Raw genomic sequence first — 18,987 nt, 5'->3', positions numbered from 1 at the left:
GTAATTTTTTAACAATAGGCTGTGCACCTGGCTTTTTAAGAGGAAATGGAGTATTAAAACACATACAAACATCCATAAACGATCAGAACAATTTGGATGCTTTAATTTGATGCTGTAATAAAGCAGATTACTTTTAAAAACTTTTTTTTTTTTTCCCTCCTTGCTCTGGGACAAAAGGAAGTGAACTGACTGATTCAGGTAAATTCTGATGCAAATGCCTCCCAGAAAACAGGGCTGGAAGAGAAATTAAAATACCCAGCATATTAATGAAAATAACTTCATTATTAGAGAGCTTATGATAGATGCCTTGAGGATCCATTCATAGTTTCACAGCAAGTCATCTCACAATTCAATATTCCAGTTTACTGGGGACAGTGACTACAAGCAAGTTTGAACAGCCAGTCTGCATTTCCCTACCTTGACAAGAAACAGGGAATCTAACCTGAAACAAGGAGTTTGGAAACAAACTTTCCTGAACTTACTTGTTTTTTTCTGATATTCAGCCATTCAAAACAAAGCTTTCACACCACTCACACACAGAGATACTCCTCTGGAAGCTCTGTCTGAATGCTCATGCTTATTCTCCAGGACAACATACTGGTTTATAGAAACAGCATCTTCAGATGAACAGGTGATAATAACCAAGTGACACGAGGGAAATAAATAACAGGATAAGAGGAATTCATAAAACATTATTTTTGAGCCTCAGGATTAGTGGATACACATGCCATACATGTCCATGTGCGCTTCACAAAAGCAAGAGTAGGAAAAAAAAAAACTAAGTCAGTTTTGACTGAAGGGCAACATTCATTAAAAAAATGAATAAATTAAATCAGCAGCTGAAGATTTTGGACTCTCCAGAAGATTACAAAACACACCAGAGCATGCATAATATAAAATGCTGGAATCTGAGCAGCAGAAAAGGTTTCTTTAGCAGAAACCTTTGCTGTGTTGTACCAGCTCTGCTTCTACCTGGAGGAACTGACCCCTGTCCATGGTACTGAGCCAATGAACAGACAAGAGTACCAAAAAATAGCATTTGCTCAAAAACATCACAAAGCCACTAATTAGTCAGCTAAATAGCTGACTGTTCTCCAAAGCTGCAGAAAGGTCATCACACTCATTCTTTACTAGAATTTACCAGTCCAAACTGTCCTTCCTTAAAAATGATCTACAAACATCATATGTCTGGCTTTTTTTTTTTTTTGGCTATTAGAGTAGAGATAATTGGAACTTTACACAGTTGGACACAGACTGCAAAAAAGATCAACGTGTATCTATCAATAATGTGAAGTTTTTAACAACTGCAAAGCACAAATGCTGCACTGATCCTACAAAGGTGAGAATCTCCATCCTGGCCTATCAGAGTTCACTGTAATTTAAGCTGTAACAGAAGACTTACCCTAAATGCATTCAGAATTGCAATACAGTCACTCCTACTATTCCCAGCAAAAAACATTTTTTTCCTGTCAATATGAGCAAAAACTATTAGCAACAGTATTTTTTATCAAACACTGCATGTATTATGCAGCTCAGTAACACCCTCCACATCTTTAATAAACATGAGAAATATTGTAATTACCTGTTCTTATTCACATCTCCTCACTGAAGGAGATGCACTGCATGAGCAGGACAATAGTAACTAATTGTCCTTGCTATTTAAAGAACCATTTTAATAGATGCTGCCACATGAGGAAGGCAAAGCTGAAGAATCAGGCCTTGTGCTCAGGAAACGGTGAGTTAGCTCTGTGATTTATGATCCCAAATAAACAGATTCCAGTATCAGCTACCTGGAAAAGCTTCTTTTTGCACTGCTTGGCATTTTAACAAAAAATCAGACTCATGACATGGAAAATTATTCTGAGCGATCAACTCTGCCCTCTGCCCTCAAATGTAGTTAGCAAGTTATAAAAAATCTGGGGTACTACCTGTATGCATCAACATGCTTTTTGAAAGGTACTGCAAAAAAATTCCGTGAAGACAATGCTGCAGCTACAACAAAAACAAATCAAAATGAAAATCTGCAAATCATTCGGTTTTAGAAAAATGTTCTCGCATGTTCTGCTTTCAGTTACCTATAATAAGGCATTCCTCTAAGCAACCGAAGACATGCCCAAGGACTATCAATTTTCCAAGATGCAGCTCCACTGGCAACTGTGTCAGTACCATTCCTAAGAAAGTCAGCTCACCATCATGCAGATTTTCTTTGGTTTGCGTGCAAGTTGTAAGTGCTCCAAGCTAGAGAAATTAAAATGTATTCACTTGTAAAAGCTAACTAAACCTAAGACAACTTCTAAAGCCTGCTACTTTTGAAATCAAAGCTACTACATATACTGGAAGTTAACGCAAGCCACAAATGATATAAATATTATTTCTTATGCACTTTGGAAAAGAAAAAAGTTTAATGCAATGAAGATTCTCCCTTATATCAACTTTATAATTGAAAATCAAAATCACCATCCTCCTTGTACAGATGAAAAAGGTATCTTTAGGCTGACCTCTATAAATCATACAGTGTAAGAGTGTGATTTATTACTTAAACAACATCGCTTCCAGAGTTTAAGTTATTTTTTTGCCTATTTCTCTGTTCTTTCTCACCATAGATGTTAGTCCTCAAAGAGTATCATTACTCCCTGATGAAATTACAATCTTGTTTTAAAGATGTAACTACAGAAATTCTGCACAAAAGGATGGTAACACAAGAACAGACCAAGCTGTGAAAGGCTCTCTAGACACAGTTCCTACCTGAAGTTCCAACTAAGACTACTACTGCATTAAATACAAAGAAAATCACTTCTGCAGTACATTCCTATTACCTTGATTTTAACAATATTAAAAGGAAGCCTACCTCTTTTAGCTGAACTATTGTACGTTCAATGTCACCTACACTGGGTGGAGAAAGAGCTGTTGCCAGCAAGGCTTTTGGTTCCCCTATACCAAGCTTCTTTAATTTTAATACTGTAGCTCCCAATGAACAATGCTGAAGGGAAGACAAGATTATTGTTACTCTTCCCTCATGGGAAGTGTGACAAAGTGTTTCATATGAAAAAGTCAGTTTACAATTTCACAAAATCTGAAATCAATTGCATACAACTCGGGTTTTTTTTCTTTTGTGTAGATTGCTTATTTCTAATCCACATCAATTGTATGGCTATAATGTATCTCCTTCTATAAGTAAACTATGTGGAATGATCTTTGCCAATGAGTTATCAAGTTGAATTCTAGTCATTGATATTAGTTAATAGTAACTATTCCAATCACCTTCAGAGAAAGTAAAGCACAGCTTCTCTGATATGACTCTGCAGTAAAGGAAACCTGATCCTAAACCCAAAAACCTTACCAGCATCTCAGGTTCTGACTTCTCTGGAATACAGTCTGCCCAGAAGTCCCTGCGTATGAGCCTGTAACAAAAGCCTTTGGAAACACGTCCAGCACGACCTTCACATAAAAGAACAGATCACCAATTTGTAAAGCGCGCAAGTTTCTTCCAAATCCATCCATCTACAAACCCTCTGGGCAGCTGAGCAGTACTTGACAGCTGATGCTGCAGGCTGAGCAGCGTTCTGCTCTCTTGCAGCAGACAGGCCCAGCGGACACATAAGGGTAGGACAAAAAAATTTTGCTTTCATAGGAGCAGAAACTAACAAAAGAATTGCATAAGTATTTCACTCAAATACCTTTCTCGCATAACTGCCCTCAAATCAACAGCCATTTTTCTCAGTTGAACAGGCATTTCCTATTTGACTCTATAGCTAGAACATAACCTTCAATATAAACAACTTTTAAGATACAATGATAAACAGCAGAACATCTTTGTGATCTGCTATTTACAGAAAACGCAATGATTCAGAAGTCTATCTTCACAAATCCAAACACCATTCACAACCAGCTATAGGGTATTCCTCTCTGTGGGAGACTCCCCTAGAGAATCAGGTCACATTTTTAAGTCACATGCACAAGCCCAAGTCTTCTACTCAAAGTGCTACTTCTACTGTACATTGGCTAGTTGTTGTGACCTACACTGACCCTGAACCAAATGGAAATTAATCTGTATATTGGGGTTCAGGGGTTCAGAGTGGGATCTTGAAATGGGGTGGCTATAGTGGTGGCTTCTGTGAGAAACTGCTGGAAACTTCCCCCGTATCTGACAGTGCAAGAGCATGAGGAAGAGGCAGCAGCAGAGAGGATGTGTGATGAACCGACCACAATCCCCATTTTCCATCTCCACATACCACTAGGGAAGAGAAGGTAGAGAAACTGGGAGCGAGTCCAAGCCTGGGAATGAGTAGGGGGAAGCTATTTAAGATGTGGCTTAATTTCTCATTACCTGGGACTGATTTGTTTGGTAATAAAATGAAACTAATTTCCCCAAGGTGAGTCTGTTTTGCCTGTGATGGTAATTGCTAAGTGATCTCCCTGTCTTCATCTCAAACCCTGATCCTTCTGTCACCGTTTTTCTTCCCATCCAGTTGAGGAGAGGGGAGTGACAGAGCAGCTTTGGTGGGCACCTTGCACCCAGCTGTAATTGTAAAGACCTCATAGTACTTAAAAATTGCATTATTTTTAGATCTGAAGGTATCACTGCTATTGATTTATTTAGTATTCTTTTTGACTGAAACTAAAAAGATTTTGGTATTTAAGAGGACTGTCTTACTAGAAGAGCCAATAGGGCAACCCATTTATCCTTGTGCTATGAACATTGGTGTAAACTAGAAACACTGCTGTGGACATTTCAACTTGTTAATAGTTGATATATACACATGAAAGTTTCTTTTACTGCTGAAACTCACAAGCAGCTAATAAATACCTAGCACTACCTATCTCCCCTTTTTAAAAATGGCCCTTGACAAAAAAATTGCTACTAAATAACAAAGAATCCATGGTGCATGAGTTTTGATACTTTTCACTAGGACATAAAACACTCCTCTGCAACTATACCTGAGAGAAAAAAAAAACACATTCATGCATAGTTGTTAAATCCCATTTTTATACCGTAACATGGTAAAGACTTATCAAGTATTAATGGCCAAAATAGCCTGTTCTTTTTACTCTTAATACAAGAAAAAGAAACAAAAAATTGTTCATGAAGGTCAGCTTCTAAAATTCCTTTGCATTACCTATTGTCATCTTACCTCTTCTTTGATTACAGTTTGTCTTAGATGCCCAGCAAAGCCTCAAACTTTGGTAATTAGTTTCCTTATCGTAAAACAAAATTTTAGTTAAGCAGAAATCTATCACTGCAAGAAAAAAAGAAATTCCTCATGGCAGTGCAAAGAAATACACAATAATCAGAAAAGTAAAGTCTGAATAACTTAAATAGCAATAAAAAGAACATCAGATTTGCAAACAACCAGACCCATGGATATTCTGAATACTAATCAAACTGCTAACAGATTTTACCATAAATAAAATAAATCACTGTAGATAACAATCATTAAAAAGAGCAATAATTTCTGCATTTAGAAACTGTCAAAATTTGCTTAAAATGATGCAATTATTTCAAAACATAGTCAGAATGATTAAAAATCTTAACTTGTGACATGAGGACTCTACTTGTTACTGCATTTAAAATTACCCTTTTTGAAGATTTAAACCAACCTCCCACTCAGTAGCTCTATTTGTTCATATATTCAGATTTCTGTGTTTGAAAGAAAGAATTCAACACTCCAACAGCATTGCTTTGAACACTGACATATCCTTTAGACCAAACCTAGCACAAGTATGGAAAATATTACACAGTCTATAAAGAACTACAAGATTTAGACAACTTACCATACTTAACATCAGGAACTGTTACAGAGCTCTCAGCTATGTTGGTAGCTAGAATAACCTGAGTTTTGAAGCAAAAAATGAGCAATGAACACATAAACAACAAAAAAATTTACTCCCATTAATGTTTCTACATGAAAAATCCAACTTGCTATGAAGAAATATAAATGCAATGGCAACACAACATTTCTGCTCTGCATAATAAAAAAAAGCAATACCACACAAGGACAATACAAAACCCCTTGTATTTTCTTGCTCTGAGCTCAAAAAAGCATACTAAAGTAGAATAGCATTAGGACAGTATAGAGGAAGAATAAAAGATTTCTTTGTGCCTTTGACATGAGGAAACATCACACTATCAGCAGCAGTACTCTCTTAGCAATAGCAGATGAAGAAAACCAAGACAGCAGCGAAAATGTGGGGGACAAAGTGGGTCAGAGTCTTCCACAGTGGGGGACTACTTTGCTGTTCAGTGCCACCAGCAGCACTCACCTTGTGCAGGTGCAAGACTCAACATGCACAAACCATTCTGAAGGATAAAAATAGCAGCAACAATAGTTTAAGGGTAACTTCCTTAAGTTTAATGCACTTCTCTTGAGGTCTAAACACCACTTAAAACAACAGGCCAAACCAAAGTGCTTTTTCCTCATAAAATGGTTTGAATTAGAACAGCTAGTATTAGTTAAATACATTATAATTTGCTATTACTACTCTACCAAAAGGTTTCACATTCTTTAAAAAAGTAATGATTTAAAAATATTTACTTTTCTGTAGCCAGGAACTGTAGCCGAAAATACTTTACTTTGTTCCTCCAATGTTGCACATGCATGAAGTGGGTACACTTGCCACCTAAAGAAAATATATTAGTGAAATATTTACTGATGCAGAATATTAAAGCTGATTACACTTTTATGCTAAACCCTATTAAGCACCTAAAACTCATACAGCTGGAAGAATCATACTCAGGTTTGAATGAACTGAAAAAAATGTGGTCTAACTTACCTTTTATATTTATCTGAGAGGCATGAGTGCATGTATCTTATTTCACCTAAACCTAGGGAAAAAGTAATCATGAGTTTATTTTTCATTTTAGTCATCAGGAACAATTCAAAAACATCTATTTCAATTATTAATTGCCTATCATTATTACCTGTTTTTCACCATATAATAAAATGGTAGAAGAATTAAACAGCAAATGTAGTAAGTCTCTGAAAACCAGTCAGTTGATTTTTGAAGAACGATTTGGCATTAATTTTACACTTGATATAAAGACTATTTGACAACATCCCATTAATAACCCTTGTTTCAGTTATGTGCAACTAACAATGCTCACCACATACTAAATTGGTTAAATTTGGCTAAAATTGGGTATTTCAGCCAAAATAAGTTCTTCCAAAGAGGAGGGCCAAGAGAAAAAAAATCCAGCAACATCTGTCTTAATCATCTCACCTTTGGCTATTCCAGGGCCCATTTTCTGGGGCATGCATTTCACATCTGCCAAGGGAAATCTTATGACTAAGAGATTTTTATCATCTTCCCGAATATCTCCACAGACATAAACCTTTCTGAGGAGCTTAGTTTACTTCTTATTGAGACTTCAATTCCAAAAGCCCCATTTTCAAAAATCTGTCCAACACTGGACTTCCCTGGAAGTTGTTTTTACTATCAGAAACAACTAAAAGAAGTTTGATTCATGTTTGGCAGAGCAGACTCTGCATCATCACTGTTAATAGTAACTATTAATCAGTCTAGTAATTACTGACTAGACACAGCAGGCAGTATCTGCTGACCAGTTTTAGAAATGACAAAAGTTGATTGACCATGATACCCATGGAACATAAGGATCCCACCAGGAGACAAAGGTCTCAGAATGAAAAGGGAACTAGTAACACAACCTGTTTGGCAAGCATACAAGGACAGTAAAGACAGCAGGGCACAGGGAAGTGCAAAAGAAAATATGTAACAGACAAAAAATGAGATCAACACAAGTATAACAGATACAATTAGATCACTGAGAACATACTCATGCATGTATGTTAAGAAAATGACTCTACAGTTTAACAAGGCACTTTGTATCACCTGTTACCTACAAGAAAGACAAGCTCTGGAACCAAAGGAGAGCTGAACTGAAGAATACTTATCTATAAAGAATCAGACTTGGTAGCATTACCAAAAAATTAAGCCGTGAACGAGATTACAAATAAAAAAATCCTGTAATTACAATTACAAAGGAAAACATGACATCCTACTTGAGACAGCTGCAGCTCCTTTTGGAAACAGATTCTGCCCCATCACTGAGTTTCACAAAGACAGTGGGCAAAAATCACTTAAAAACATCCTCATTACAACACTGCTCTTTCTGGATGCTGCTGCTGCACATCAACTTGACAAGTCAGTGGGAGTGTTATTTTTGATGTTCAAAATGCTATGTAATCGTTAGCACTCAATATATCTAAGCATCTCAAATCAACATCCTAAATGTGGACGGTTAAATGGGTAAAAATAACCCAAAGCCCTGTCTCAGCTGCAGTCTTGTAAACTGAGGGCTCGCCTCCCCTTTTCTCCAGTTCTGTATAAAAACATTTGTGAGGAAAATTTCAAGGGGCGTTTGCTAATCAGGTGTTCAGGATCAGTCTTGAGTATCCAGTTTAAAACCAGATAAGGTCAATCACTGAAAAAATAAAACACAAACTTGAGTGTACCAGCTCATTTAGAAAGCATTACTGCACAGGTTTCCACAAATTTACCAAATGTATTTAAAAAACCAAATAAACAAACAAAAAAATCAGTATACTACTTGCAGTTATAGGTCATCAGGGATAGCAGCACAGTTAAAAAACAAAAGAAAACAAAAAACATCAAGGTGAAAGATAAATATTTAGGATTTGAAAGTGCTAAGAAGTAGTTTCAGACTGAAATGAAGCCTCAGAGGGGCTGAGTTAGTCTGAAAACACACCAAACAGCAGAATCAGAGGCCAGAGGCAACAGATACAGTCTCCCAACCTCATCACTCACAAACTGGAATGGGCCTTACATTAACACAATGAAGTAATTCTTTCTACCCACTAATTTTATAGCAAAGGCAATTCCTAATATAAATAAAATTGCTAATATAAATATATTCCTAATATAAATAAAATTCCTAATTTTATAGCTAAAGCAGCTCTAATGCCTTTTAGCTAGTGGGGAACACTCTCCAAGGAAAGCTGCTCTGCAAGTGCAGTGTATCTTTGAGCTGGTATGCTGTGCTTCCAGCCCTAGCCCTGGCATGTCTCTTCCTTAGCTCAACACAGCAGGGAGATGACATTCATAAACATTTTACAGAGTCAGGAAGCCCTGGTAGGGACTGACTTCACTGTGTCCAAGGAACAGCTGCTCTGGACTTCAAGATGACTCTCCTCTTGAAAATAACCAAATCTTTCTAAAGTTTTCAACTAACAGATATTCAGCTCATTTAATAAAAGAATACTTGAAACCACCAGGTAACAGACTATGATGTTCAGGAGAATTACTCTGCAGGCTAGTTACACTGGCTCTAAAATCCAGCTAACGATTATTAAATTAACAATTAAATTAAGGAATGACAGTCAAAAAAAAAAACTACAATAATTTCTGTGCAAGACAGCTTAGGTTTTATTCTTTATAGAAGACTACATGTATAGCCTGTTTTCTGATCAATAATCACTGTGTCATCATCTGTGCTTCTGAGCATGCGAACTACACCAACCAATGAACATGGAAAAAAAAGTGAGTTTGACCTTTTACAACAATTTAAATGAAGACCTCATCATTTGCAGATAAGGAAACATCTCTAAAAGAATCCTAGGAGCTTCATACAATAATTAATTGCACTAAAAAATTGAGCAACTGCATTTCTGTAGATTAAGTACAGAATTAATTTTATTATTTTTAAAATACATAACATCTTAATTTTTGACTCACAGCCTTTCCAATTATTACCACAATTAAACAAGTTTCCAAGAAAAAAATGCCCAAAGAGACCAATGAACCTCATTTAAGTATATCTTTAATAAATCCCTGGAAGAAGTGCCAGACGAAAGCTCATTAGATGTCAAATAATAAAAAGAAAGTTATTAAGACATATACTCACCTGGTAAAAACACAAGCACACTGCCACGTTCCAATGTACCACTCAAGTTCTTTTTCTCCCTAACAAGAAAACACAGTTTCCTTAGTTTTACAGTCTTAGTCTACTTCATTACCCCAAGTTATTTTATTCTGGAAGAACAAGCAGAAGCGCAAACTTTTTGTAACATGCATTATTTAAATTTCCCAAAGAAATGAAATATCAACCATTATTTACAACTACACTTTCTGAAAAACACAATATATGAACACTGAAACCAGAGAATTAGCTTTAGTTCTTTTCTTCAAAACTTTGACAAAACAGAAACATTCTCATTCTGCAATGAAAATAATCAGAATTTGGTTAATACACACTCAGTGTTAGACAAAGTTGTAGAAATAACTTTATTACATTTTCAGATACTAAACATCAATTTACAGAACACAGAGCAGCAAAATCCAGTATTTACTTATTCACATGACACTAAGGCATTAAACAGCCAATGGAAATTAATGCCTAGTTCTTGTCCTTTTTTTCCATGAAATAATGTATGTTTAAGATTACAATATAAAATAGGGCTTTCATTCTTGATATAAATACTCCTCAGCTCTAGTCTACAGCAAAGAATTATTTTCCATATGACACAGCTGCCTTGAACAGTCAGTCACGCTCCAGGGCATGAAGTGCACCTTAGGAACACTGGGTACAAATCCAACAAACATGTAAAATTAAGGCAGAGAGGCAAGTAAAAATAAAGTTTCCACTAATAACCATGGACTGCTGTTGTTGCTTAATTAGCTTCTCATTTCCCCAAGAGCCACTGATTCCATATCTTGAACTCTGTCTTACCTATTGCTCCTCTTTTCCAACTCATCAAATGACTGAATCAGAGACACTGCCACTTGATACATTTTCTTTTCTATCCTTGGTTCCCCAATGCTCTGAGGACGAAGCTGTTTGGAGAAGAAGGTAATGAGGTTAACACAGAATAATGGCTAAAAGACTGTAGTTCACATACGTATTTCAATTTGTCAAGTGCTTTCAATTAAAACTTATCCAGTGCAGAAGAAGTAACTTCATCTGATGCATTCATGACCTTCTAAACAGACATTTTTCTTCAAGCATCCTACTATTTTAATGCTGAAGAAATACTTCTGGTATTTATCTACCTAAGCACCAGGGCCTCCATTCATTTGCAGGACATGATCCTTATCCTGAAGTGTCAAGCACACAGCACTGATCAGAACCCATGGGAACAGGATGACAAGGAGGAATTTGTGTAAGGAAGGTAGAGTGCTTCTCACAGCTGCTATTACACACATCTCTCTCTATCTGCCGGCACATAAACCACGTACCTCTCTTTTCATGATTAATGCTTTTGCATTTAATAGGTTTTGTGGTTTTGGTCACACCCTGTAAAACAATTACTATTCTGCTGTACTCAACAGAACCATAGTGTTTCTGTCTACACTGTTTTCCAGCACCCTGTTCAAACTCAAGGCTTTAGTATTTAAGAACAGAAACCATCAAGTCTTGAGAGCAAAGACAGTAACTTAATCTCTTTTCAGTTTCATGCTTAATGAACTAAACCTGTTTAGAAAAAGGTCTAAAGCATTACACATTTTTCTCTTCTAGGGAAACTGGCTTTTGATCACTGCTCAGTTTTCATTCTAAGTTTCTCCTCACTCTAGAGCAAACTCTTTACTGAACCAAGTGTTTCAGAGTTAAAATCACAGACAACTATATAAACTGTTAAAATGAAATTAGTGATTTTTCTACCAATTTCCCATTGTAAAGAAGCTCATAACAATCACAAAAGCATAGCTCCTAGCACCAATCTGAAAACACTGATTTAGATTACCGTTTCCTACTGCAATCCCAGTTCTCAGCTTGATTAGCCCATGAGAAACATTAAAAATACTTGACTGTTTTTTTCAAAGTGATTTTTGCCCCAATATATGTGAAAAAATCTAAGCAAGTTATCTCTTCTGGGCTGCTCAAATGTAAGATTTTTTGGTTTATATTATCCCTGCTTAAATAACTGTCAAATTTGTCTTTTCAATTTTGCTATAGATTGTACCTTTAGTATTCTTTAACACGACAAGGCTTCCACATCACTCCTAATAAAAGGTAACAATGTGACAAACAGCAAATCCAAACCCCAGTCAGACCTGACTGAAATAATACAACATAATCAGAACAGCTTTTGACAGCAGCTCACTACCTTCCATCAGGACTCTGACTCTAGTTCCATGAACACAAAGTTTTTACCTTTGCAAGCAGAAAATGGGTCACATTTTTGCACTTTACCTCATTGTTTAAATTTCCATTTCATATCACTAAAACCATCCAGAACAAAAGGCAAGAATTTACACAACTAGCTTTAAAATTGCCTGTAGACAGAGCCTTTCATTTTTCATGAAACCTGTGTTTCAGTGATTCCTTGGGCCTTAGAGGTTGCTGGTACAACAAAATCATGATTTGGTTAAACATCCAGAACAATGTGTTTACCAAGCCCATTATGCCAAAAGAAAAATTAACTATTTTTTGTAAGCTTATGCTCACAAATTAAGCAGTACACCTATAAATAACCCACTATTTGGGCAAGGGTAAGCCAGTGCTACACTGAAACATATTTCTCCCTTTTTTTCTCCCTTATTTTTATTCTTTCCTACAAATAAAGCAATTCAAGTAGAAAGTTTTATCCTTGATTCAGCTAGATGTCTGTCTAGCCACAGCAGAGGGTTTACTAAACAGTCAAAGAGAAGAAAAAATAAGGACTGGCACTTTTATTCATCTTCCAAATCACAACAACATCAATGAACTGACAAATTATTCAAGTCAAAACCACCCCTAAAAATTTTATTTTCAAGCACAGTTTTAAAACATTATCACATGCAGAAATGAGTGATATATTAAAGCCAACAACTCTGCAGGATTCACAAAAGAATTCTACATTTATACAGTAACATCCAATTATTTTAAGATTTTTTGAAAAGGAACAAAGATTCACACCTCATAGCCGAGAAACAAAGGACTAGACTGATTTTGACTGAGATGCTTTAAGAAATCATTGAGATTTATGTAATGTAGTTTCACAGTTATTAATTTTAAAAGCTAAAGTAAACTTAGAAAAATTCTGTTTACCTAAAGAGCAATGACTGCATTTACTTTTAATTGCTGTGTCCCTTTATGTAAATTTTACAGGCTTTTATAGGTGAAAATAAAACATCAAGAATTAAAGCCTGAAGCCTGTACCTCAGGCAGTTATCTGATTAAGATGTGAGCATAATGAAAGATGTGCCTCAGCCTCCATATGGCAGCGTTAACTCATTAAATGTCTTAATACATTCCATTTTAATTTTATTAGGATGTTACACAAATCATCTTAGATCTTCCACATTTTAATTTTTAATTGTAACTAGCATTCTAAGAAAATCTTCACACACAGCACCATAAGGAACAAGATGAAGACCAAAAATCAGTGCTTCAGAATTCAATTTCATCCTTTTTAAATACAGATATAGAGAAAAGAAAATCAAGAGCATTTATGTTCTTCTTGGCCAAACATACCCTCCCCATCTTGCTGAAAAAAAGAATGGCTATAGATAGGACAACACAAGATAAAGAATTGGATGAAAACTTTAAATGAAAAACACAGAGAAAATAAAGTATATAAAGGGCTAAGCACTGAAAGCAGCTCCTTTGTTTGTGATCTCTGAGGTGAAAGGTGTGCAACTTGACATTCAGCTCCAAGTGCAGCTATGACAAATCCAATTTGACTGAAGTAAACTTCTTACTCAATTTCCTGGTTATCTTTTTGTTGTCACCATCAAAAATTTTTTACAAAGCCCCATCTATTACATAATCTCCATATTATCTGTCTGAGCTGCCATACTAATGTATAAATACTGATGGGCCAACTGCAATAAGCATTATTTTTTTTTGTTTGCACTGAAACTTCAATGGTTGACTTTTATTTTACCTTTACTGTGTTGCGGCATAACCAATGTCTGAGCTGTGTACTACTACCATGTGTAATTGCATAAGCAATTATTTTCTTCTGGGCTTCCTATTTTATTGTGTTATTTTCTGCAGAATTGATGGATGAAAGCTAAATAATAACAGTGTGTTCCCCACTGCAATTTTTTAAGTGCATCCCCCAGCTTCTTCATTGTAATAACATTTTAATAGTGTTTTGAATTATCAAAACTGACCAATAACTACATCCATGTCCCAGTTATTTTTAGACTGGGTATCATAATATAGACCTAAGTACATTTGTTGTACTCTGCTTTAACCTGTTTTTTTTGCCTTGAACCATAATACTGAAAGAGTTCACTCAAGTGAATTCCTACACAGCTGTTTTTCAAATGCAAAACAAACTCCTATTATAAAACCACAGAAAACAGATTAACTCAAATCAATATTTACATTCATTCCTTCATTACCTGATGTCTACAGAGATACTTACTATAATGTCAGGAGATATAAAAACAAAATATACAAAATACATTCCATGCAGCTTATAAACTAGATTGATAAAGCAAAGGTATCTTCAGCCAGTACCTTCCCTCCTTAGGCATCAGAGAAGCAGTTCTCCAGCACAGCCTACCAGGGATCTGAGAGGTATCTGTAATTCTAACATGTTCTCAGTACTCAAAATTTTACATTTGCCATCACATTTACCATGGTGGCCTACACGGTTACAACAGAAATAGGCTCAAAACCATTGCATAACATTTTTGCACTATTTAAAAAAGGAAACAGGAAAGAAAAACAAGAAAACCCCAGCTGATAGAGAAGCCAACTTGGTAAAATCAAAGTTCTAATCAAAAATGCTTGTTTTCTCTTCATATCGTAGCACTTTCTGCCTTTGATACATAACAACATGAACCAACCCACAAAATATTCCCTGATTTTGTCAGCTATATTCAAAGAGATCTGTAAATCTATTTATGTTACTTTCCACACTCAATTTTACATTGTTCATCTTGAATGCAACTATCAAACAAAATGCCTCATACCACTGAAACATTTCTGTTTCATGACAGAAACTAGTCTGCTCATACGAAGACTCCTGATTTATCATTATCTATTAATTCTTACCTAGAATTGCAATATAAAAGTGGCTATATGCCATTCTATTACACGGTTTTCAACTGACTATTTAAATTTCTTATTATGTACAAAAAATGAAATTATATTTACAATACCTGGAAATCAAAAATGTCCTTCAAATCATCAAGATAATATTCTTCAACTGAAAAAGGTCTGCCCTCCACCTTAAATACACAGACTGGACTCAAGCCATTATGAACTGGAAGTGCAAAGTAATCAGCTAATTCTTTGGAGTTGATGGAAGCAGACATCAGTATTATCTGTTAAAAAACATGTACAGAAAATGTAAAGCATTAATTTTTACAAATTATCCTGCTATGTGGGACTCTCCACTTCCTCTTCATGTTAAATGATCTAATTCTGGTTACTACAGGTATGTAACCTAAGTACATTTCAGAGAATCAAGCTAAATGCTTAAGATACCTTAACCAGCACGTGTAGAGAAGCTCTGTAAGAGAATGGCTCTGGCTAGAATGCCTAGGGCAGAAAGCACAGTGGAAATTCAACCAAAAACATACAGTACTCTTGATATCTCACCATCCAAACCAGTAATGCTGCAAAACACAAACGCATCCCCTTTACAAAACAACAGGAAGGCAAACTAATGAAGGGGGCATTGTACCACTGTGCTCAGCTCCAAAGCTGAAGCTTTCCATGTGAAGGCACAAGGAACACATGGAGAGGGCAGGTGAAACCATGAAGTTTTCCAACATGATCCTGAAAGGAGAAATTTGAAAGGACATAATTCTGCAAATATATGAAATCTGTACCACTCCAGCATGGACTGCCTCATGGCTCAACAGATAATGACTCACCTGTGCCAGGGCATTAGGCTAAATGCAACCTTCTCTAAGGGCTATGGAAACAAAATCCAATCTAAATCTGAAGTTACAGACAAGGAATATTAATGACCCTTTCTCCTAGACAATCTTTGTAATCTGGACTCTAATCTGTGTGGAATCCTTCCAAAGTGGAAAAAAATGACAGATTCTTAACAGAATGCCTGAAGTGTCACATAACTGAACCAAGAGTTTAATGTACTCTTAAAGCAAAAATTCAACCAGCACATATCACCAACACAGCAGATGAACACGTCAAAACAGAGGGTAATCTAAGAAGACAGTTCAAGATCAAGCAGTCCAAAACCACTTGTACAACATGGGTATGTCCAAAGATGCACTAGATGATACCCAGAACTGTTCCTAGTCACTATGGAAACTGCACTGTTTGGTTTGACCCAATAGACCCACTCTCAGTCTCAAGGCTTTCTTTAAACAACCCAATCCCAGCAAGATCAACCTCACAACAATCCAGTATCTGCTCTGCGATCTAAAAATAATCTGCATCAGCCATCTGCCAGAAAATTCAGCACAATCTAACAGTTAAATAGTTCAGCAGGTAGATCTTGTCCTCAGAATCAACATCAGAATCTTTCAACTAACTCCTGTAAGTTGAGGCAATGTTAAATTACCTGCTACTCTGAGGTCTCCAACATCCAAACCAGGAAACAAACACCTCATGTGTACTTCATGCCACTCTAGTTAAAAATGCTTTCTTTCCTCTCTTAAATAGGGATCCTTGCACCCTTTTGAATGAATGCAGGGAGGATGGGAGGAGAATCTTGCATTTTCTAAATGAATTTGCTACATCAAAGCTCCCTTCCTTTACAGTATTTCAGAAGGGACTGAAAAGAGATTAAGTAGGAGGCACTGGGCTTTGTATATAAATTCAAATTGAATAGCCAATTCCACTCTGCTCAAGGCCAATAAGTGAGATCAAGAGTTCCCCCTTCTTCAACATAAAAAAATTCAATTCATCCCTCCACTTTCTCAAATATAGGTCTCCCTCAGGTTTGCACAATATTTAAAAACTCTCATCTGCAGAAACAATTCCAGAGAATGATATAAAGGGGATAACATTTTTCCGTGACAATTTCAAGAGACTGAAATGGAACTACAAAGGTAAATGAAAAATTTGTCAGAAACCTCTAACAGAAAAGATGATAGGGCCTGTAGGGATTCCTGCCACTGAAACCAACCCAATAATCAGAATAAAGGGCAAACTTCTCACAAACTCAGTTTGATCAAATTATTGCTCTTCTCAATAGGCAGAGCCAAGTGCTAAAAAAAGGCTGAATAGTTTCACATAACTGTGTCTGAATTTAAAGACAAGAGTTTTCTTTAAAATCTAGATCAGCATGAAAAGGAATAAAAAGTGAAAGATATGAAGCACACAGCCATGTCCTATGCCAACTGAAAGGGCACTTTCAGTGACAGCATGTTTGGAAGACCTGTAGACCAAGTTCGTATCAATGTGATGCACTGCATATAAGAACACATTCCCTTCCAATGGCAACACAAACAGCCAACCTAGACTCTATTTTGAACAGAAAAATTCACATTAAACCATTAACTTGAAGCACTTAGAAGACATGCAGTCTCACAAAGTATCTGCACTGAAAGATACTGAGTTAGCTTAACTCCATCACCTGCATTTAATTTGTAACATTTCAAGAGTTCATTACTTTGACCCCAAAGACTAAATATGTCATGCTAAATGTCTGTGAATCCTGCTTCAGTACAAAGCAGAATTGCCTAACATGGAGAGAAAAACCTCAGCCACATTTTACTACCAGTTCTGCCCAGAAATTACAGTACAGAAGTTCTAGTCTTTTGCTATTTCTACAAATACGTCGTCCCACTTAAACAAAAAGGCTCAGTATTTCCAGGAGTTAATGCTACCATTTTAACCAAGGATGAGCACTGCCCTCAATACCCAAAACGTAATTCTAGTCAAATATCCATCGTGCATTTTTTAGCCTTAAGCAGGCTTTAGAAACTAATGCATTTTAACATGAGGGGGAAAAAAAAGAAGTCTCTCAGAACACATTACAGCAGCCAGGAAAAGAATGCCCCTTAGCTTCCTTACTTATGAGGAGTGGCAAAGTAAGTAATATTTAATAAAAAGCAGTAACATAGTAATTCATGGTCAATTCTTGAAAACAGGGCCTTCACAGATGAAAGACACACAAACATTTTCTTGCAAGAAAAACCAGCAGAATACAGTTTGAACCTACCTTTACAGACTGTGAATTTGTACACAACAGTTTACGGGTCACCAAGAGCAAGAAATCAATTTCTTCTGTACGTTCGTGCACCTAGAAGACATTATCCACTATTTAATTTTCATTAATCTATCCTCTTCTTTTTGACAGCCTCTTACTTTCCCATTCAATTTCATGCTTTATTTTTGCAACTTGAAATAATATATTTTCATAGAAGAAAGCTTTTGAGCCTAGGCATGTTAAGAACACTTTAAAAACCCAACAAGAGTCTTCAGATGACTACAAAACCCTTTGTGAAAATCATGTTACTCTAAAGTTAAGCAAATCTTGAATAATGACTAGAAAAATCAATCTCGAGCTCTAACTACCAGTTGTACTAGAGCTGACAGTAACAGATGAAGTCTATAATACTGATGCTGATAAATCAACTGTACTGGTAAGATCCCAAAAGATCCTGGGACTGTTTTGGTTTGTCTGAAAACTAAGCAAAATTAATAGATGTGCATCACTCCCAATGGCTTCCACCTATGATCCAAGTACACGACTCATTCCTAGAACATAAATTTATACCCAATTCTTTATATATCTTAGCACCTGAGCCTTCTGCCTGCTCCTTATAGTTCAGCAAATACTTCTTTCCATCACTATCCATGATGACCATATCCCTTTCTTGAATTAGTTTAAATAAAGGGCAGCAGCTTTTTCTGGAGTTTAGCCTTCACAAGTCAACATTCATGTCCTGGAAGCTAATTAGCATATTCTAATATAATATAATGATAAGACATCGATTCAATGCTGTCCCACTACAAAAACAAATTTAGCCAAGGTAGTTTTAGGCTGACAGTAAGGTCTCGCGGTGAGACATCAAGATTTTTGGTCCTAGTTTGTTTAAGGGTGCTCCTAAATGTCTGCAGTACTCTGAGAGGGATAAGACTCAATTGAAAGA

The 18,987-nt window shown here is 36.1% G+C and overlaps 1 protein-coding gene across 2 annotated transcripts in view; it reads right to left on the bottom strand.

Moving 5' to 3' along the window:
* The window catches only part of TDRD9 (tudor domain containing 9), a 67,147-nt gene that overhangs the window by 21,175 nt on the left and 26,985 nt on the right, over positions 1 to 18,987 (bottom strand). For both annotated transcript variants that reach the window (XM_086892568.1, XM_086892569.1), the window contains 13 exons: positions 18,054 to 18,134; positions 15,073 to 15,237; positions 10,706 to 10,809; positions 9,881 to 9,939; positions 6,772 to 6,823; positions 6,534 to 6,618; positions 5,773 to 5,830; positions 5,133 to 5,237; positions 3,341 to 3,438; positions 2,849 to 2,980; positions 2,076 to 2,238; positions 1,929 to 1,992; positions 1,403 to 1,466 (listed from right to left, as the gene is read on the bottom strand). In XM_086892568.1, the coding sequence (XP_086748694.1) occupies positions 1,403 to 1,466; positions 1,929 to 1,992; positions 2,076 to 2,238; positions 2,849 to 2,980; positions 3,341 to 3,438; positions 5,133 to 5,237; positions 5,773 to 5,830; positions 6,534 to 6,618; positions 6,772 to 6,823; positions 9,881 to 9,939; positions 10,706 to 10,809; positions 15,073 to 15,237; positions 18,054 to 18,134 (1,230 nt within the window). The remainder of the gene's footprint in view (positions 1 to 1,402; positions 1,467 to 1,928; positions 1,993 to 2,075; positions 2,239 to 2,848; positions 2,981 to 3,340; positions 3,439 to 5,132; positions 5,238 to 5,772; positions 5,831 to 6,533; positions 6,619 to 6,771; positions 6,824 to 9,880; positions 9,940 to 10,705; positions 10,810 to 15,072; positions 15,238 to 18,053; positions 18,135 to 18,987) is intronic.

This window comes from Cyanistes caeruleus, chromosome 6 (assembly GCF_971803275.1).
Source record: "Cyanistes caeruleus chromosome 6, bCyaCae1.hap1.1, whole genome shotgun sequence".
Taxonomy (NCBI): domain Eukaryota; kingdom Metazoa; phylum Chordata; class Aves; order Passeriformes; family Paridae; genus Cyanistes; species Cyanistes caeruleus.
This window is presented reverse-complemented; position numbering and strand designations above follow the sequence as displayed.